Source organism: Emys orbicularis, chromosome 7, assembly GCF_028017835.1.
Source record: "Emys orbicularis isolate rEmyOrb1 chromosome 7, rEmyOrb1.hap1, whole genome shotgun sequence".
In the NCBI taxonomy this organism is placed as follows: Eukaryota; Metazoa; Chordata; order Testudines; family Emydidae; genus Emys; species Emys orbicularis.
In genome coordinates this window covers 107,740,981-107,754,785 of record NC_088689.1, presented here as the reverse complement: position 1 = coordinate 107,754,785, position 13,805 = coordinate 107,740,981, and the positions used below count along the sequence as shown (strand labels likewise).

At 60.5% G+C, this 13,805-nt stretch overlaps 1 protein-coding gene across 1 annotated transcript in view; it reads right to left on the bottom strand.

The window, feature by feature from the left end:
• The window catches only part of COL7A1 (collagen type VII alpha 1 chain), a 97,207-nt gene that overhangs the window by 72,914 nt on the left and 10,488 nt on the right, over window positions 1–13,805 (bottom strand). The window contains exons 12-28 of the mRNA XM_065408257.1: window positions 12,153–12,299; window positions 9,376–9,492; window positions 8,947–9,096; window positions 8,233–8,365; window positions 6,670–6,809; window positions 6,056–6,178; window positions 5,281–5,427; window positions 4,878–5,003; window positions 4,031–4,174; window positions 3,799–3,924; window positions 3,252–3,398; window positions 2,663–2,791; window positions 2,438–2,584; window positions 1,905–2,024; window positions 1,161–1,307; window positions 538–674; window positions 170–296 (exon numbers count right to left, since the gene is read on the bottom strand). Coding sequence (XP_065264329.1) covers window positions 170–296; window positions 538–674; window positions 1,161–1,307; window positions 1,905–2,024; window positions 2,438–2,584; window positions 2,663–2,791; window positions 3,252–3,398; window positions 3,799–3,924; window positions 4,031–4,174; window positions 4,878–5,003; window positions 5,281–5,427; window positions 6,056–6,178; window positions 6,670–6,809; window positions 8,233–8,365; window positions 8,947–9,096; window positions 9,376–9,492; window positions 12,153–12,299 — 2,307 coding nt within the window. The remainder of the gene's footprint in view (window positions 1–169; window positions 297–537; window positions 675–1,160; window positions 1,308–1,904; window positions 2,025–2,437; window positions 2,585–2,662; window positions 2,792–3,251; window positions 3,399–3,798; window positions 3,925–4,030; window positions 4,175–4,877; window positions 5,004–5,280; window positions 5,428–6,055; window positions 6,179–6,669; window positions 6,810–8,232; window positions 8,366–8,946; window positions 9,097–9,375; window positions 9,493–12,152; window positions 12,300–13,805) is intronic.

Genomic DNA, 13,805 nt, shown 5'->3' with positions numbered 1-13,805 from the left:
TACAGGACCACCTCCCTTCCTGCCCCTCCCCCATACTGTGTTCTGTCCTTATCCCCTGGCACCATGGCATCTAAGAAACACGGCATCCAAAGGTTGCACCACTCCCACCCATAGCAGGCACTGTGGGGCACCCCGGGGGAGCCCAGGCTGCAGGCCCAGTGCCCCTTACCCAGGGCATTGCCGCTGGGCTCCTCGTAGCGCATGGTGCGGATCCGCTCCAGGACAGTGCCCAGATCACTGGAGTGATTCAGCAGGACCCACGGGACGCTGCGGTAGCTGTAGATCACTAGGCCCACCTGGGGAAGAAGGCAAGAGGTCAGCCAGGCTACTGAGATCACAGCCATGATGCGGTCCCAGGACGGGGTGGGACCAGCCCAAGGGCAGGGGAAGGGGAAACACAAAATGGCCCGAGGCAGCCCCCAGGGCAGGTAGAGGAACAAGGGGTACGTGTGCAGGGTGCACGTTCCTCCCCCTCACCCCCCGCATCAATGGGGAGAACCAGAGCCCAGCCCCCAGGCCAGCCCTGCCCCCCAGTACCTGGGAGGCATCGGGGCCCAGCGGGCCCAGCGCTGAGACGGTGTTGGAGAGCAGGGCACGGACGGTCTCGGCGCTGTAGGCACTGTCCCGCGTGCCATGCACTAGGAAGATGATGTCACCGCGAGCGTCCCTGCAAACTGCACAGGAGAAGGTGATGAGGGAGCCCCTGAGGGGTGGTGGGACAGGAAGAAAAGCCCAGCCCAGCTTAGCTCCTGGGGGTGGGCCTGACAAAGGAGCTGCTCCCAGCACCTCTGCTCTGGAGGGCCACTCCCCTGTGTGCAGGCCAGGCTCCCACCTGCTGCCCCGCAGCTCAGGATCAGGGGCAGCTGGTGCTGGAGAAGCCTCCACAGCCATCAAACAGACCCAGCCTGGGCAGTGGCAGACGAACTTCCCCACACGGTGCCCCTACCAAGCGGTAGCAGAGAGGTCAGGCTCCAGGTGACGCCTCACTGCTGTTCTGAGCTGCCAGCTGACTAGCGAGAGCCCCTGTCCCAGCAGCAACCAGGCTGAGCCCCAAACTTCTAAGTGCCCCAATGGGGCAAGGCCCCACAGCCCAGTCCCCACCCCCTCACATCCGAAAAGGAGCCGGACTGGCCCTGGGAGCCATCCAGGCTGTCCCTTACCTGTGCGGTCGGTGAGGGTGGACTCCGCGCCCCTGGCGCTCCCGAACAGCGGCCGGATGGTGAAGAGGTATCTGTGCCCCAGCCGCAGCCCCGACACCTGGTGGGAAGTTGCTGACCCGGGCAGTGTACTCTGCGTCTCGCCTCCCTCTAACCCGAACAGGGACAAGGGACCTCAGCATAGACAGGGTCCGAGGGAGGTGGGCCCTGCTACCCATCCCCTCTTCCCCCATCTCTCTGCCCAGTGCTGTCTCCCTTTGAAGGGGTATTTGAACAGGGGATGGTCAAGGATCCCACAGCAACGGAAACAGAGACCCTTTTTCCAGAACCCCAGACTGGGCTCAGCTCCACCCCATCCACCCTGCCCCAGAGCGACCCCCCGGCAGGTCCCCATTCCCAGCAGTGACCTGGCCTGTCTGGAGCAGGCTACCAGCTGGGGGAGTTGGGCTCCTGCCCATTAAGGGGGGGCTGAGCCCCAATCTCACTTCAGTGAGCTAGCCCCGAGCCTGGGTTTCCTCTAGGACTTTGCACAGCCTTAGCCAGGACTTCTGCAGAGCTGGTTCTGGGCAAGCGAGGGGGTCCCAGAGTTGGGAGCTAGCTGTGGCCCAGCATGGAAGCAGGGTTCCTATCCCTTCAGGAGGGCCCTTTCTTCAGGCAGCCATGGGGCGCAGCTCCATGCAGGCTCTAGGGGTCCCTGCTGTAGCTCTGCAGCTCCAGAGGCAGCCGTGCTGGAAAGCTGTTCATTACCTCTGGGCAGCTTCCAGGTGAGGAGGTAGCCGGTGGCTCTGGGAGCTGGAGTCCAGGCCAAGGTCACAGAATTGTCTCGGGTCTCCGTCACCCGGAAATTGGTGACTCGGCCCAGAGGTGCTGGAAGGGCAGGAAAGAATAGGGTGTAGAGTGTGCCTCCCACTCCAGCCCAAGGGCCTGGTGCCACCCCAACCCTCACCAACAGATGGTGGGGGCACGGGGAGCAAACCCAGCCCACCAGGCAAGGGAGAAGGGGTCGGGGAAGCACAGTTCTGCATTTCGCCACAGGGTGGCCCCCTGGCTCCAGACACGGCTCAGCCAGACAGGGTCTCTAGGGGGCAGAATTGGGTTCCCCTTAAGAGAGCCGGCTTCTAAGCCTGCTAGGTTGGCTCAGACTCCAGAGAGGGCAAAACCTGTCCCATCCCGCTCCCCGATGACATGCCAGCGAACAGCCATGGTCGGAGGTTTCCTTCCAGGTCCTCAGACCCTGGGCTGGGAAGGACAGAGCCGGCCTGCAAGAGGGTCACCCGTACCAGTGTTGGCAGCGATGCCCACAGTCTCGCTCTCCTGGCTGCCCACCAGGCTGGTGATCCGGATCTCGTAGCGCTCTCCCGCCTCCAGGCCTTCGATGTCGTAGGAGTTGATGTTGGGGGCGAGCAGCTGGCTCCTCTCCGGCCCCCCTGCCCCAGGGGAGAGACAGGGTTAAATGGGGCAGGGCGTGCCAGGAGAGATGTAAGGGAGGAGGGGAAGGAGCTCACCATCTGCTGGCCTCCAGCTCAGGCGGTACCCGGTGCTGCCCGGCGCCGGGCTCCAGGTGAGGCGAATGCGCTGGTCCGAGGAGTCAATCACCCGCAGGTTCCCCACAGGCTGGGGGGCCACCTCTGCCGCTGGGGATCAGCAACACAAAGGGATGGGGTCAGGGGAGTAGAGTCCTTGCTGCAGCTGCCAGGCTGGGTGCGCAGAGAGGCTCCCCACTGGGGAGCACTGGGCTGGGTTCCTCAGCTTCCTGTCAGGGTTCGGAGAGGTCCTGGCAGGGCCGGAGCTGTGCCACGAGGCCTGGGAAGAGCTCTCTGGGCTGCGTGGGCGACTCTTGCTGGGGCAGACTTGCTGCTAATTCCCTGGCACAGGCATCGCCACCTCCAGCTCCCACCGGCACTGCCCACCAGCTCAGGCCACAGATCTTAGAGCAAGGAGCAGATGGGAGTTCCAGTTCCCTGCACACACCCCACTGGGAGGGCACTACCCGGCCCAGGGCACCCTGGACAATGGCAGTCACCAACTCCACCCACAGCCCAGACTAGGCCCAGCAGGGATCCAGGCCTCCCATGGCCAGGCATCAGCACCTACGTGTGGTGACAACGATGGAGACAGGGTCACCCTCGCGGTTGCCAATCAGTGCTGTGACCTTCACGGTGTAGCTGACCCCACCCTCCAGGTTGAGAATGTCAAAGGAGCTGGTGTCACCAGAAACCACCTTGCTCGACTCGGAGCCTCCTGCAAAGGAACAGAGGGTTAACATGGTGCCCGGAAGGGGCAGAGCCGGCAGGGATGCCAGCCTCGTTCCTGGTGCCCGGAGTGGGGGGGGGGGGCGGGGAGGTAGAGCCAGGCCCTCCACTAGCTGGTGATGGCGAGTGATCCCGTCTCATCAGGGGAGGGAGAGATTCATCTCATAATGCCCAGCTCCAAGGTTTGTGCCAGTCAGATAATAGCAGAGAGGAGACTCCAGGGCTGGAGGCAAAGGGCCTCTGTCCTTCGAGCGCGAGAGGAGTGGAGTGGAGTGGAGTGATGGGATCTGCAGGCCAGGGCAACCACGGGCACAGCCAGGACAGAGCTGGGCAGAGATTTGGGGACGTGGGCACCACAGGCAGTGTGTTGGCCTGGCTGGGTACATTACCGTCTCGCCGGCTCCACACCACCTTGTAGGCTGTCGCCCCAGGCACTCCAACCCAGGTGACCCGGACAACGTTGCTCCTGGACGAGAGGACCTTGAGGCTGGAGACTGTCCCCACCTGCTCCGGAGCTGTGACAGAGGGCAGACAGGACGCCTGGGTTACTAAGAGATCAGTATCGCACAGAGCCACAAGGGGCAGGGAGGAGCTGCACCCTGGGGCCAGGCGAGGCCTCACCTGTTCTAGCCGTGATGGTGATGGGGCTGCCTTCCCTGCTGCCAACCAGGGCCGAGACCCCAATAAGATAGATGGCCCCGGCCTGCAGCTCCTCGATGCTGAAGGAGGTCCTGTCGGCTGGCAGGACCCGGGAGATCGCCTGGCCTGGGGAAGAGAAGCACAAGCTGCAGGGGTTGGATTTCATAGGCAGGGCAGGTCTGGGAGGGCGGGGGCGGGCTAAGCTGCTGCGGGAGGGACACCCCAGGCCAAGATGCTGTGACAACCAGGGAGAACCACGGCCAGCATGTCATGGCCGCACCCCATCCAGCGGGGAGGAAATGGCAACAGAAGCTGCCATTTGGATGTGACCCACCAATCTGGGAACAGCAGGGGCCAGGATTCCAGTCTGTGCTCTCCCCAGGGAGCAGCGGGTCGGGGTCTCCTCAAACAATGAATGATGGGTTAGCCAAGCACAGGCCATTGAGCATGGAATGGCCAAACCAAGCCCCACTCTGCCTGCAGCTGGCACTGGCCTGCAAACCTCGGGCAGCAGGATCTGCTCTGTGAGGCTGCAGCTTATTCCCAGCTATGGCACAGCCAGCCCAGCTGGCCCTAGAATAGGTTGGGGCAGCAACGTACCCCAGGCCAAAGGCACTGCAAGCTCTGGGCTGCCAGTGAGCAAAGGGGGTCCTGTCACTGGCTCTAAGCAAGAAGCCAGGCACAGACACCAGTCCCCTGCTCTAACCACTAGACCATGCTGCAGTTGGGTGCCTCCTAGCAGAGGCAGATGGCTAACGGGGGCATCCCCCAAGGCAAGGAGCCAGTCTGGATAGTCTCACTTCAGCGCACACGCATTCAGTACACCTACCATCACTCGCCTGCCACGTCAACTTGTAGCCAGTCGCCCCAGGAAGCCCACTCCATGCGACCCTCAGCTGGTTGGGTCTCATCTCAGCCACCCGCAGGTTGGTGACGCTGCCCACAGACAGGGGATCTGCAGGGCCGGAGACAGCGTCAGTCCGGACCCCAGAGACTCGTCTGTCATGCCCGGTCCCCGCAATCAGCCCAGCCAGAGGGCAGGAACAGACGCTGGTGCTAACCAAGGGCTGCATACCCAGAGCCTTCACTGGGAGAGCCGGACGCCCCGCAGTGGTAACACCCAGCCCCGCAGGCTTGCTGGGAGAGCTGGACCGTTCAGCCCAAGTGCTGAGCCAGCTTGCTGCCCCCCAAGGGCTAGCCGTGCCCCTGCGCGGGTCCCCACGCAGACGTACCCAGCTGGACAGAGATAGTGGCAGGGTCACTTTCCTGGCTGCCCATCAGGGTTGTCACCTGCACCAGGTATGTGACTCCCTCCTTCAAATCTTGCAGCTCAAAGAAATTCCGGTTGCCGGGGATGCGCCTGGTCTCCTCTGAGCCATCTGCAGCAAGGGAGAGCACAGAAGAGTCGGCCTCTGTGCCCCAGCAGGGAGCGAGGCTCCCACAGCATGGCTACTGCGGCACGGGGCGGCTGGGGGAAGGGCTCTCAGACACTCCGACGCTCCCAGGGGAGAAGGCCCTAATGTACTGGTGCATGCCAGGCTCGCCCAGCACAAAAGCCCCTGTCACAGCCACACACAGCCATGTCCTGCTCCCCTCATAACTCCCAACCCCTCCGCTTTCCCAGTCACAGCTGCCTACAGGCCCTGCCTTGCCTCCCACAGGCCCCTGCTCAGTCACAGCTGCACGAGCCCCACCCTGCACCGCCCCACAGGACCCAGCCCCTCCATCCCACTGCCCCCCATGGGACCCAGCCCCCCCTCCCCACCACAAGATCCGAGCCCTCCACCCTGTTCCCCCCACAGGACCCAGGCCCTCTGCCCTGCCCCATCCCAGCCCCCCATTCTGCCCACCTTTTATCCATGTTCCACTGACATCCCTCCATGTGCCTCAGCAGACACCCCTGCACGGCAGAACTCTGCCAGGCAGAGAAGTGGGTACCAGCAGGCATGGCCCCCTTACCACAGCCTATCCAACGCCCATGCCCACGCTCTGCAGGCCAGCTCTTACCCTGCCGGTTGGTGATCACCAGCTTGTACTCAGTGGCCCTGGGTATGGCACTCCACAGAAGCCGCACACGGCCCACGCCCACAGGCACCACTTGCAGGTTGGACACGCTGCTCACTGACGGCTCTGCCATAGAGACACAAGGGAACCCCCCAGTCAGACAGAGCGAGCCCAAGGGGCCTGGCCCAAAGCCTGCTGGGGGAGCAGACATGACTACCCCAGGGGAAAGGTGCAGCGACCAGGCCCGCGGAGTGGGGGTAATACCGGACATAGCACGCACGGCTCGTAGAGTGGGGCTGGGTGCAGTGTTCAGGGCTCATGAGCACCCCTGGGTGTCTGTTCTAGAGAGACACTGCCAGTTGAGCCTGCTGCTGGGGGAGGGAGCATGGGAAAGGAGCTAGGAAAAAAGAGGGACTGACCCCTGTGTGAAGTGACAAGAACCCATCTCCCACCCATGCCCCAGTCAGAGCTCCCGGGGTTGCTGGGATGAAATCCCATCTGACTGTGCCTGGGACCATCTCCACGAGAGGAGAACACTCAGTCCAGCCTTTCCTCCCTGGGGCTGACGCAGGCCGATCTCAGCTCCCACCCACCCACCGGGGCTAGCTGGCACTCACCAATGCGGACACTGATGGGGACAGCGCTGCCCTCGCGCCTGCCAATCAGGGCTGACACACGCACTACATAGGTGACCTCCTCTCTCAGGTCCTCGAGCTCCAGCGTGGTCTGGGTGCCTGGGATCTGCCTGGTCTTGTCACTGCCATCTGCAGGGGTGACAGGAATGAAGAGGCTCAGGGCTCCCTCCAGCTCTGATGTCACAAGGGACTCTGACATAGCTGATGTGACATCCCTGCTACCCTCAGACCCAGGTACAAAGCACTGCACCCTCACCCACAGGCCAAGCCACGCTGACCCCAGCTGCCTCCTCGGCCTTTGGGCACAGATCTCTTGCCTGGGGAGCTGACAGGGCTGGAGAGCGGAGGGGGAGCAGGTACCACTCCTTCCCCACCACATGCGCATGTCTGGTCCGATGGGCAGGGTGAGCGCACTTCCCTCAGAGCCCACTTGCATGGCCGGGGGGGCCTGGAAGCACACATGCTATTTCAGATCACCCAGATCACGCAGCAGAGGGTGGCCACTGTGCTCTGGAGGAATGCCAGGCCTGGGGTGGCTAGAGCAGCTGGAGCTGCTGGACTGGGGACTGGGGACTGGGACCTGGGAACTGGGACCCCCCCCCCCCCCTACTGAGCATGAGTTTGTGAACACATGCTCCCCAGTTCGTGGCATCAGCTCTGTGTCACACAATTCAGCTGTGGCCTGACAAGTGCAAGGCAAACCTTCAAAATGTGACCCCAGTGTACAAGACACAGCAGTGCCTGCCTGAGTCTGCCAGCAGCCTGAAACAGTATTTCAGAGGTGGGAACTGCTCTATTCACATGAGCATGGAATGTTGACTCTGGAACCTAATGATTACAGCATAAATGCTAACTCTTAACTATTTCAGTGCTGCCCATTTTGGCAAAAGTATCCAGCTAACGGGTTTATGCCACTAATCCAAGCTGCCTCCTGCAATTCCCCAAGAGCCAAAAGCCCCAGCTGGCCCCTACCCAGCTTCCCCATCACAGCTTCAACACAAGGCTGTGCAGCACACAAAGAGGGACAGCGCAGAATGCACTGCAGTGAATATCCAAATCACAGCACAGAGGAGAAAGTGGGGCAGCCAGGGGGCACTGCACTGTGGGCTTTAGTCACTCACAGACTTAATGCCATCAAAACCTGCGGTCTCAGATTTAGCATCTACCTCAGAATCTCAGCCAAGCACTCAGCACAGGGCTAGTGCCAGCCAACTAAACAGTGAACAAGCCCCGACCCGTCCTCTCAGCAGGATCGGGAGATGGAGGACTGAAGGGCTGCTTTGCAGAAGCACTGATGTGGGGTGGACCTCTAACTGTGTGTGCGGGGGTCATTCCCATGACTGCAGTTAGCCTCCACTGGGTATCTAGACACCACGGTGAGTTCTCCAGGGCTTTGGCCTGTCCCAGTCCCCCCACCACTGGGCCTCAGATGCCGGTCAGGAGGCAGGTGGCACTCCAGAGAGTCAGCTCTGGATGGGTCTGGAGCTCCAGTCTGCAGCCACAACTCCCCTGCGGCCCCCCAAGCGCTGGCTGCCCGCTGGAGACTCACCCTGGGAGTTGCGCAGCACAATCTTGTACTCGGTGGCACCCGGGACCCCAGTCCAGGCCAGCCGAATCCTCTTCCCCACGGTATCAATGACCCGCAGGTCAGAAATGCGGCCCACTGGGGGCTCCACTCCTGCAAGACAAGACAGCGCTAGGGCCATGGCTCGGAGCTGGGCAGGCAGAGCCTGGGACATCATGCAACACTGGAAGGAGAGGGCAGGGCACCACAGACCTATGGCACAGTCAGAACAGGCCTGGCAGGGCCAGGAGATCCTGCCCTCGCCCAGTCCATGGGGTTCCTGGCACCCTCGCTGCTGCCTGGACGGAGGCTCCAGTGCAGGGGAAAGGGCAGGGCAGGGATCGGTTTGATCACGGTTTGCCCAGCACCCAAGTTGCTACCTTTGAAAACCTACAGTCAAGGAGCTCCAGGGAAGGGGGCGGGTTGGTCATCCCCATGCAGTCTGGGCCTGGCAGGGGGCCCAGCATTCAGCAATGACCCCACCCATGCTGCCAGGCCAGAGCCTAGCGGGGTGAGTTGGGAGCAGAGCAGGGGCCCTGTGCTGGGGACGTCACTCACTTGGAGGGCCACCCACCCCAAAAAAGGCTGGTAGGATGTCACAGAGCCACTTGCATTGTGCACTGGGCACCTCCAGGCTCTGGGATCCCTCTCCTCTGCCCACTCCACCCATGCGGGCCCCAGAGGCTTTCACTCACCTGTCTGGGAGATGGTTACAGGTGTGGCCATCTCCCTCCCGTCGTACAGTGTGTAGAGGGTGATGCGATATTCCGTGGCCGGCTGCAGGCCGGTGAGCTGGTAGCTGTTGATGTTGGTGGGCAGGGACACAGTCTGTGGGGGCTCAGCACCTGAGAACCAGAATGGGGTGGGGAGGGATGAGGCAGTCACTTGCTGCTTCCCAGCCCCGAATCTCAGCACCTCCCCTCCCCTTAGTCCTCCCAGAGACCCCAGCACCGGCAGCTGGATCCCCCTGAACCGCTTGGCCGGTCTGTGAGCCAGACCTGGAGCCCAGCTGAGCCTGAGGAGACCAAGGGTGAGGATCTATCACCCTACCCTGACCAGACATGGCATTTCAGCCTCTCCAGTAGCCTTCCCCGCCCCGTGCCCTGGGGACCTGGCCAGCCTACCTGTTGCTCTTCTCCACTCCAGCCGGTAGCCACGGGCATCGCGGATGATGTTCCAGGCCACCTGGATGGATGTTGGGCCCAGAATGACGGTCCTCAGGGACTGGACTATGCCCGTTTCTAGAGGAAGGACAGACAGACGGCCAGGTTGAGCTCAGCAGCATGAAGGCTCTCGACAGAGCCTGGAGCCCACTGAAGGGAAACACTTAGGCTTCCAAATCCATCTCCCAAGCTGAGCCGATAGCTGGGCTCCTGCCAGAGAAGCCCTCTGGGAAGTGAGGTGGTGGGCCTCAGTCCAGTGCCCACCACCACAGCTGTCGCTAATTACCCCCCAGCTGGGCTGCATACCCTCCCCCAATGGAGGGTCCTTCCCTGGCAGCTCGTGGGGGAAGCCAGCTCTGGCACTGCCTCGGCGGGGCCTGCTTTGGGTAGGGATTCAGTCTGCAGGGCTGGCAAGCCGGGGGCTGCACTGGCGAGAGAGCCACTATGCCAAGAGAGGGGATGAGAAGGGAGGAACAGCAGGGCTGGGGAGACGGCCACTCCACTCCCTCCCGCAGGCCGCACTGGGGCTGACATCGGCACATGCATGCTGGTGTCCTGTCTGGGTGGGTAGTGGTGACCCTTTGCCCTGGGCTAGCCACCTCCTGCTCCCCCTCCCTCCCCTCGTGCTGTGATCTCCCCACTCCTAGCATCTCTGCCCCTGGGGTTCTCCACCTCTCTGGGCCTTTCATGAGCTTGAATCAAACAAAAATGGCCTGTATCCAATATCTGTAGTACCATTCTTGGCTCGCAAGCCCAATGGCCTGGAAAGGCCCAGAAAGGCCCAGGAGCTCCGGCAGGGCTCCCGTGAGCCCCCTACAGAGGGCTCCTTCTTCCTCCTGCCTACACCATGGTGGGGCACCAGACAGAGCAGCCCCGGGCCAGGCCTGGAACAACTGACGCTTCCATCCAGAAAAAGACATGGCAACATTAACTCCCCATCTCCCTCTGCTTTTGAACGTCTCCAGAAATGTCTGTGCCATGGGGGCACCCCCAGGGCTGAGCCCCCCCCTTACAATAGGGGCCTCCCTCCCCAGGGACCTGTGGGAAAGGAAAGGCTACTGTGCCCTGGCCTGGAGAATAGCATTAAACCCCTGGAGACCCAGCCAAGGGCACCAGGGATGGTACTGCTGGGGGCAACCAGCAGCGGTACTGTCAGGACTGTTTCTGCAGGAGCAGCCCCAGCCTCCTCCCCACTCAACTGTAGGTGCCACCTCATCCCGCTTTCTGGACATTACAAACGGCTCTCTCAGCCAGGATCCCTTCAGTACCATATCAATACCCCCCCAACCAGACCAGGATGCAGAGCTGCTGTGTCCCCCTGTGCATCACTCTCCCATGAGAGGGACACCAGCCAAGCCTGGGGCCACGTGCATTGCTAGTACTTTGTGCTGCCCCAGCTGTTTGTCCTATTGGCCCTCTGGACATACTCAGAGCGTAAGCTCTTGGGGGCTTGACCGCTCTCTTCATTACATGTGCATGGGTGTTCATCTGTGACACAAGAATCTCTTCTTGCCAACTGGCAAGGAGCACAGAGGGAGTGCACAGGGCTTATTGGGATCTCCTGGATCTGGTACGTATGTTCTAGTTCACCAAAGAGTGCCGTGCAAGGTCACAAACAAAAGACTCATCATCAGTATCGGGAAACGCATGTACAGAGGTTTCATAAGGAGTTATGTGCATACACTGAAAATTATGTTTTCTAGGTAAAGTCTAGGGAACTGGTCACCAGCAAAGGTGAAAAAACAGGTTTTCTGCCAGTCAAGAAATGTTTCTCTATCTGACTGCTTACATGGAAATGAAGTATTGTCTGCTTCACAATGGGTCTCCTCTCAGCAGGCTGAACTGAATGCTAACAAAGTTTTGCAAAGGCTTCAGAGAGGAAAAAGTAATAGGAAGAAGCAAACAGTGGGCAGGGAGAACAATACTTGACGTGCACATCAAAGATTTGCTCTAATATATTTGGGGGCAAAGAAGACACCCTGGCATCGTTCACCTAGGAAACAAACGGACTGTGAGATTACTTCATGAAAGAGGGGTCTCCATCAGGCTTGGCTGAAAACACTGGTAAGCACGTTGGGCGAGATCTGCTTCTTCAGACAGGAGGAGAAGTTATCCTTGTTAATGAAGTTATCTAGAAAGCTGGTGATGATTTTGTTTTGTATGTAACCATTTATTTCCGATACCCTTACTCACTATCACAGGAATCTCTGTTCTTTGATGATAAACCTATTCTAGTTTTCACTATCAATATATCTCAGTGCTGTGTGTTAAGCAAAGTGCTGCTCCTGAGCTCAATCTGACAAGCTGGTGCATACGGTTCCTTTGGGAACAGCAGGCCTGGTAATTCTAGGAGTGGCTGGTGGATCAGGGGCTGGACGTTGCACTGCATGCTCTGAGGACTCAGGGACTGGCGTGCACCGATTGCTACCTGTTCAGAGAGCAAGGCCTGGGGGGAGCTGGAAGGCAGTGCTTGGGCTGCCAGTGGCTGCCGGGAGCTGATCCACAGCACGCACAGACGTGACCTCCTCATGCTAAGGACAGGTGGTGGTGAGGTGCCTCGCTCCTGGGGAGTGTCACAATCTATACAGGGCTTGGCACAATGGAGCCCGGTCTGGGGCCTCTGGGTGCTACCATAGTACAAATACTACACTTATCCCAAAGAGAGACCAGCTTCTTGGCACAGACCCTGCCCCCCACCCCTCAGCAGTGGGAAGCCTCTCCCATGGCCATGCACACACCTGTTCTTCTCCTAATGGAGGCTGGGGGCCCCTCCACTTGCCCGTAGAGTGAAGTGACCGTCAGCAGGTAATCTGTGTCTGGCTGCAGCCCTGTCAGCAGGTAGGAATTCTTGCTGGCATCCACATCAAATTTCCGAATGTCCTGGCCTGAGATAATCCAGAGCAAAAAGGCTTAAGGCACAATTCCAGGCCGTCTGTTCAAATGACAGCCCCATGCAACACCAGGGTCTCCACATCAGACCAGACCAACCGCCGTTCCAGTCTGCTATCCCATCTCCTGATTGCACAGGGCCAGAGCTGCGCTGCTAATCCAGTATCCCTGCCTCCACGACACAGTAGATCAAGTCTAGTCTGGCATCCAGCCTCCCCCCATACAGCAGGCCACACCCCAGGCCCATCTCATCAGGATTTGGATTCTGGGCTGCCAAAGGCCAGCAAATATCCTGACACCACTCCCACACCCAGCCACATGTGGCTTTGTCAGTAAAAACTGTTCATGTTAATAGAGAAGCTGGGGGATGATTGAACAAGAGAGCTCCCCCCACCCCACCTCAGACATAGGTGACTAACATACAGGGCCTGATCCTACCCATCCTCCACAAGCAGGACTCCCACAGTTCTATGCCCAGAGGTTTGCAGGCCTGGGCCCTGCACCTGTGACCCAGATGTGTGGGCCTTCCTGGAGGGATTCAGCAATGGGCTCTGTTGGCGCCGGTGGGTGCTTGCGCCCCCCCCAACTCCGCCCCCTCCCCAAATCCCCGCCCCCCAGCCCCACCCTGACTCCGCCCCTCCCTGCCCCATTGGATCTCTCCCCAAATCCCCACCCTGGCCCCGTCTCTTCCCCCAGCGCGCCGCATTCCTCCTCCTCCCCACTCCCTCCCAGGCTTGCGCGAATCAGCTGTTTGGCGGCGCAAGCGCTGGGAGGGAGGGGGGAAAAGCAGGATGCGGCGGCACACTCGCGGAGGAGGCAGAGGCGGAGGCGAGCTGGAGCAGGGGGGTGGGGCCACGGGGAGCTGCTGATGGGTGCTCAGTACCCACCAATTTTTCCCTGTGGGTGCTCCAGCCCCGGAGCACCCACAGAGTCAGCACCTATGGGCTCTGTACAGACGACACGGCTGACCCGGCCGAGAAGCTGCGCAAACCCCAAAGCACTTGGAGAGGTCATTTCCAGGAACACACGGACACCTTTCAGTCTGGTGTGACTGGGCCTGATTCTCCATGTGTCTCAGGGGCAGAAGGAGAGATCCCCAGTACCAGCAGAACAGGGCCTCACAGACCCTGGGACTGGCACAAGGCCCAGCAGGAGAGCAGGTATGGATCTGAATTGCCTTCTGTGTCATAAAGATCCTCTTGATAGAAGTTCATCGCCCCGGCCCCCTTTGCTCATTCCATCCCTCCCCCCACAACTTTCTTCCTCTCACCCCCAACTGCTCAACCAGCTCTGCCACCTGCCCTCCTCTTCTCCCCCTGTACGTGCTTGTCTGCCACTTGGTTCCCTTCTGTCTTGGGCTTCCTGCCCAGCCCCTTGGTCCCCTTCTCCCCTCAGCATGCTGCCTCACTCGCCTGTCCTCCAGCCACTCTGGAAGCTCCAGTCTCTTCACATTTCAGCAGCAGGTGCTCCAGAGAACACGGTTTGGGACCCTCTGCCCCATA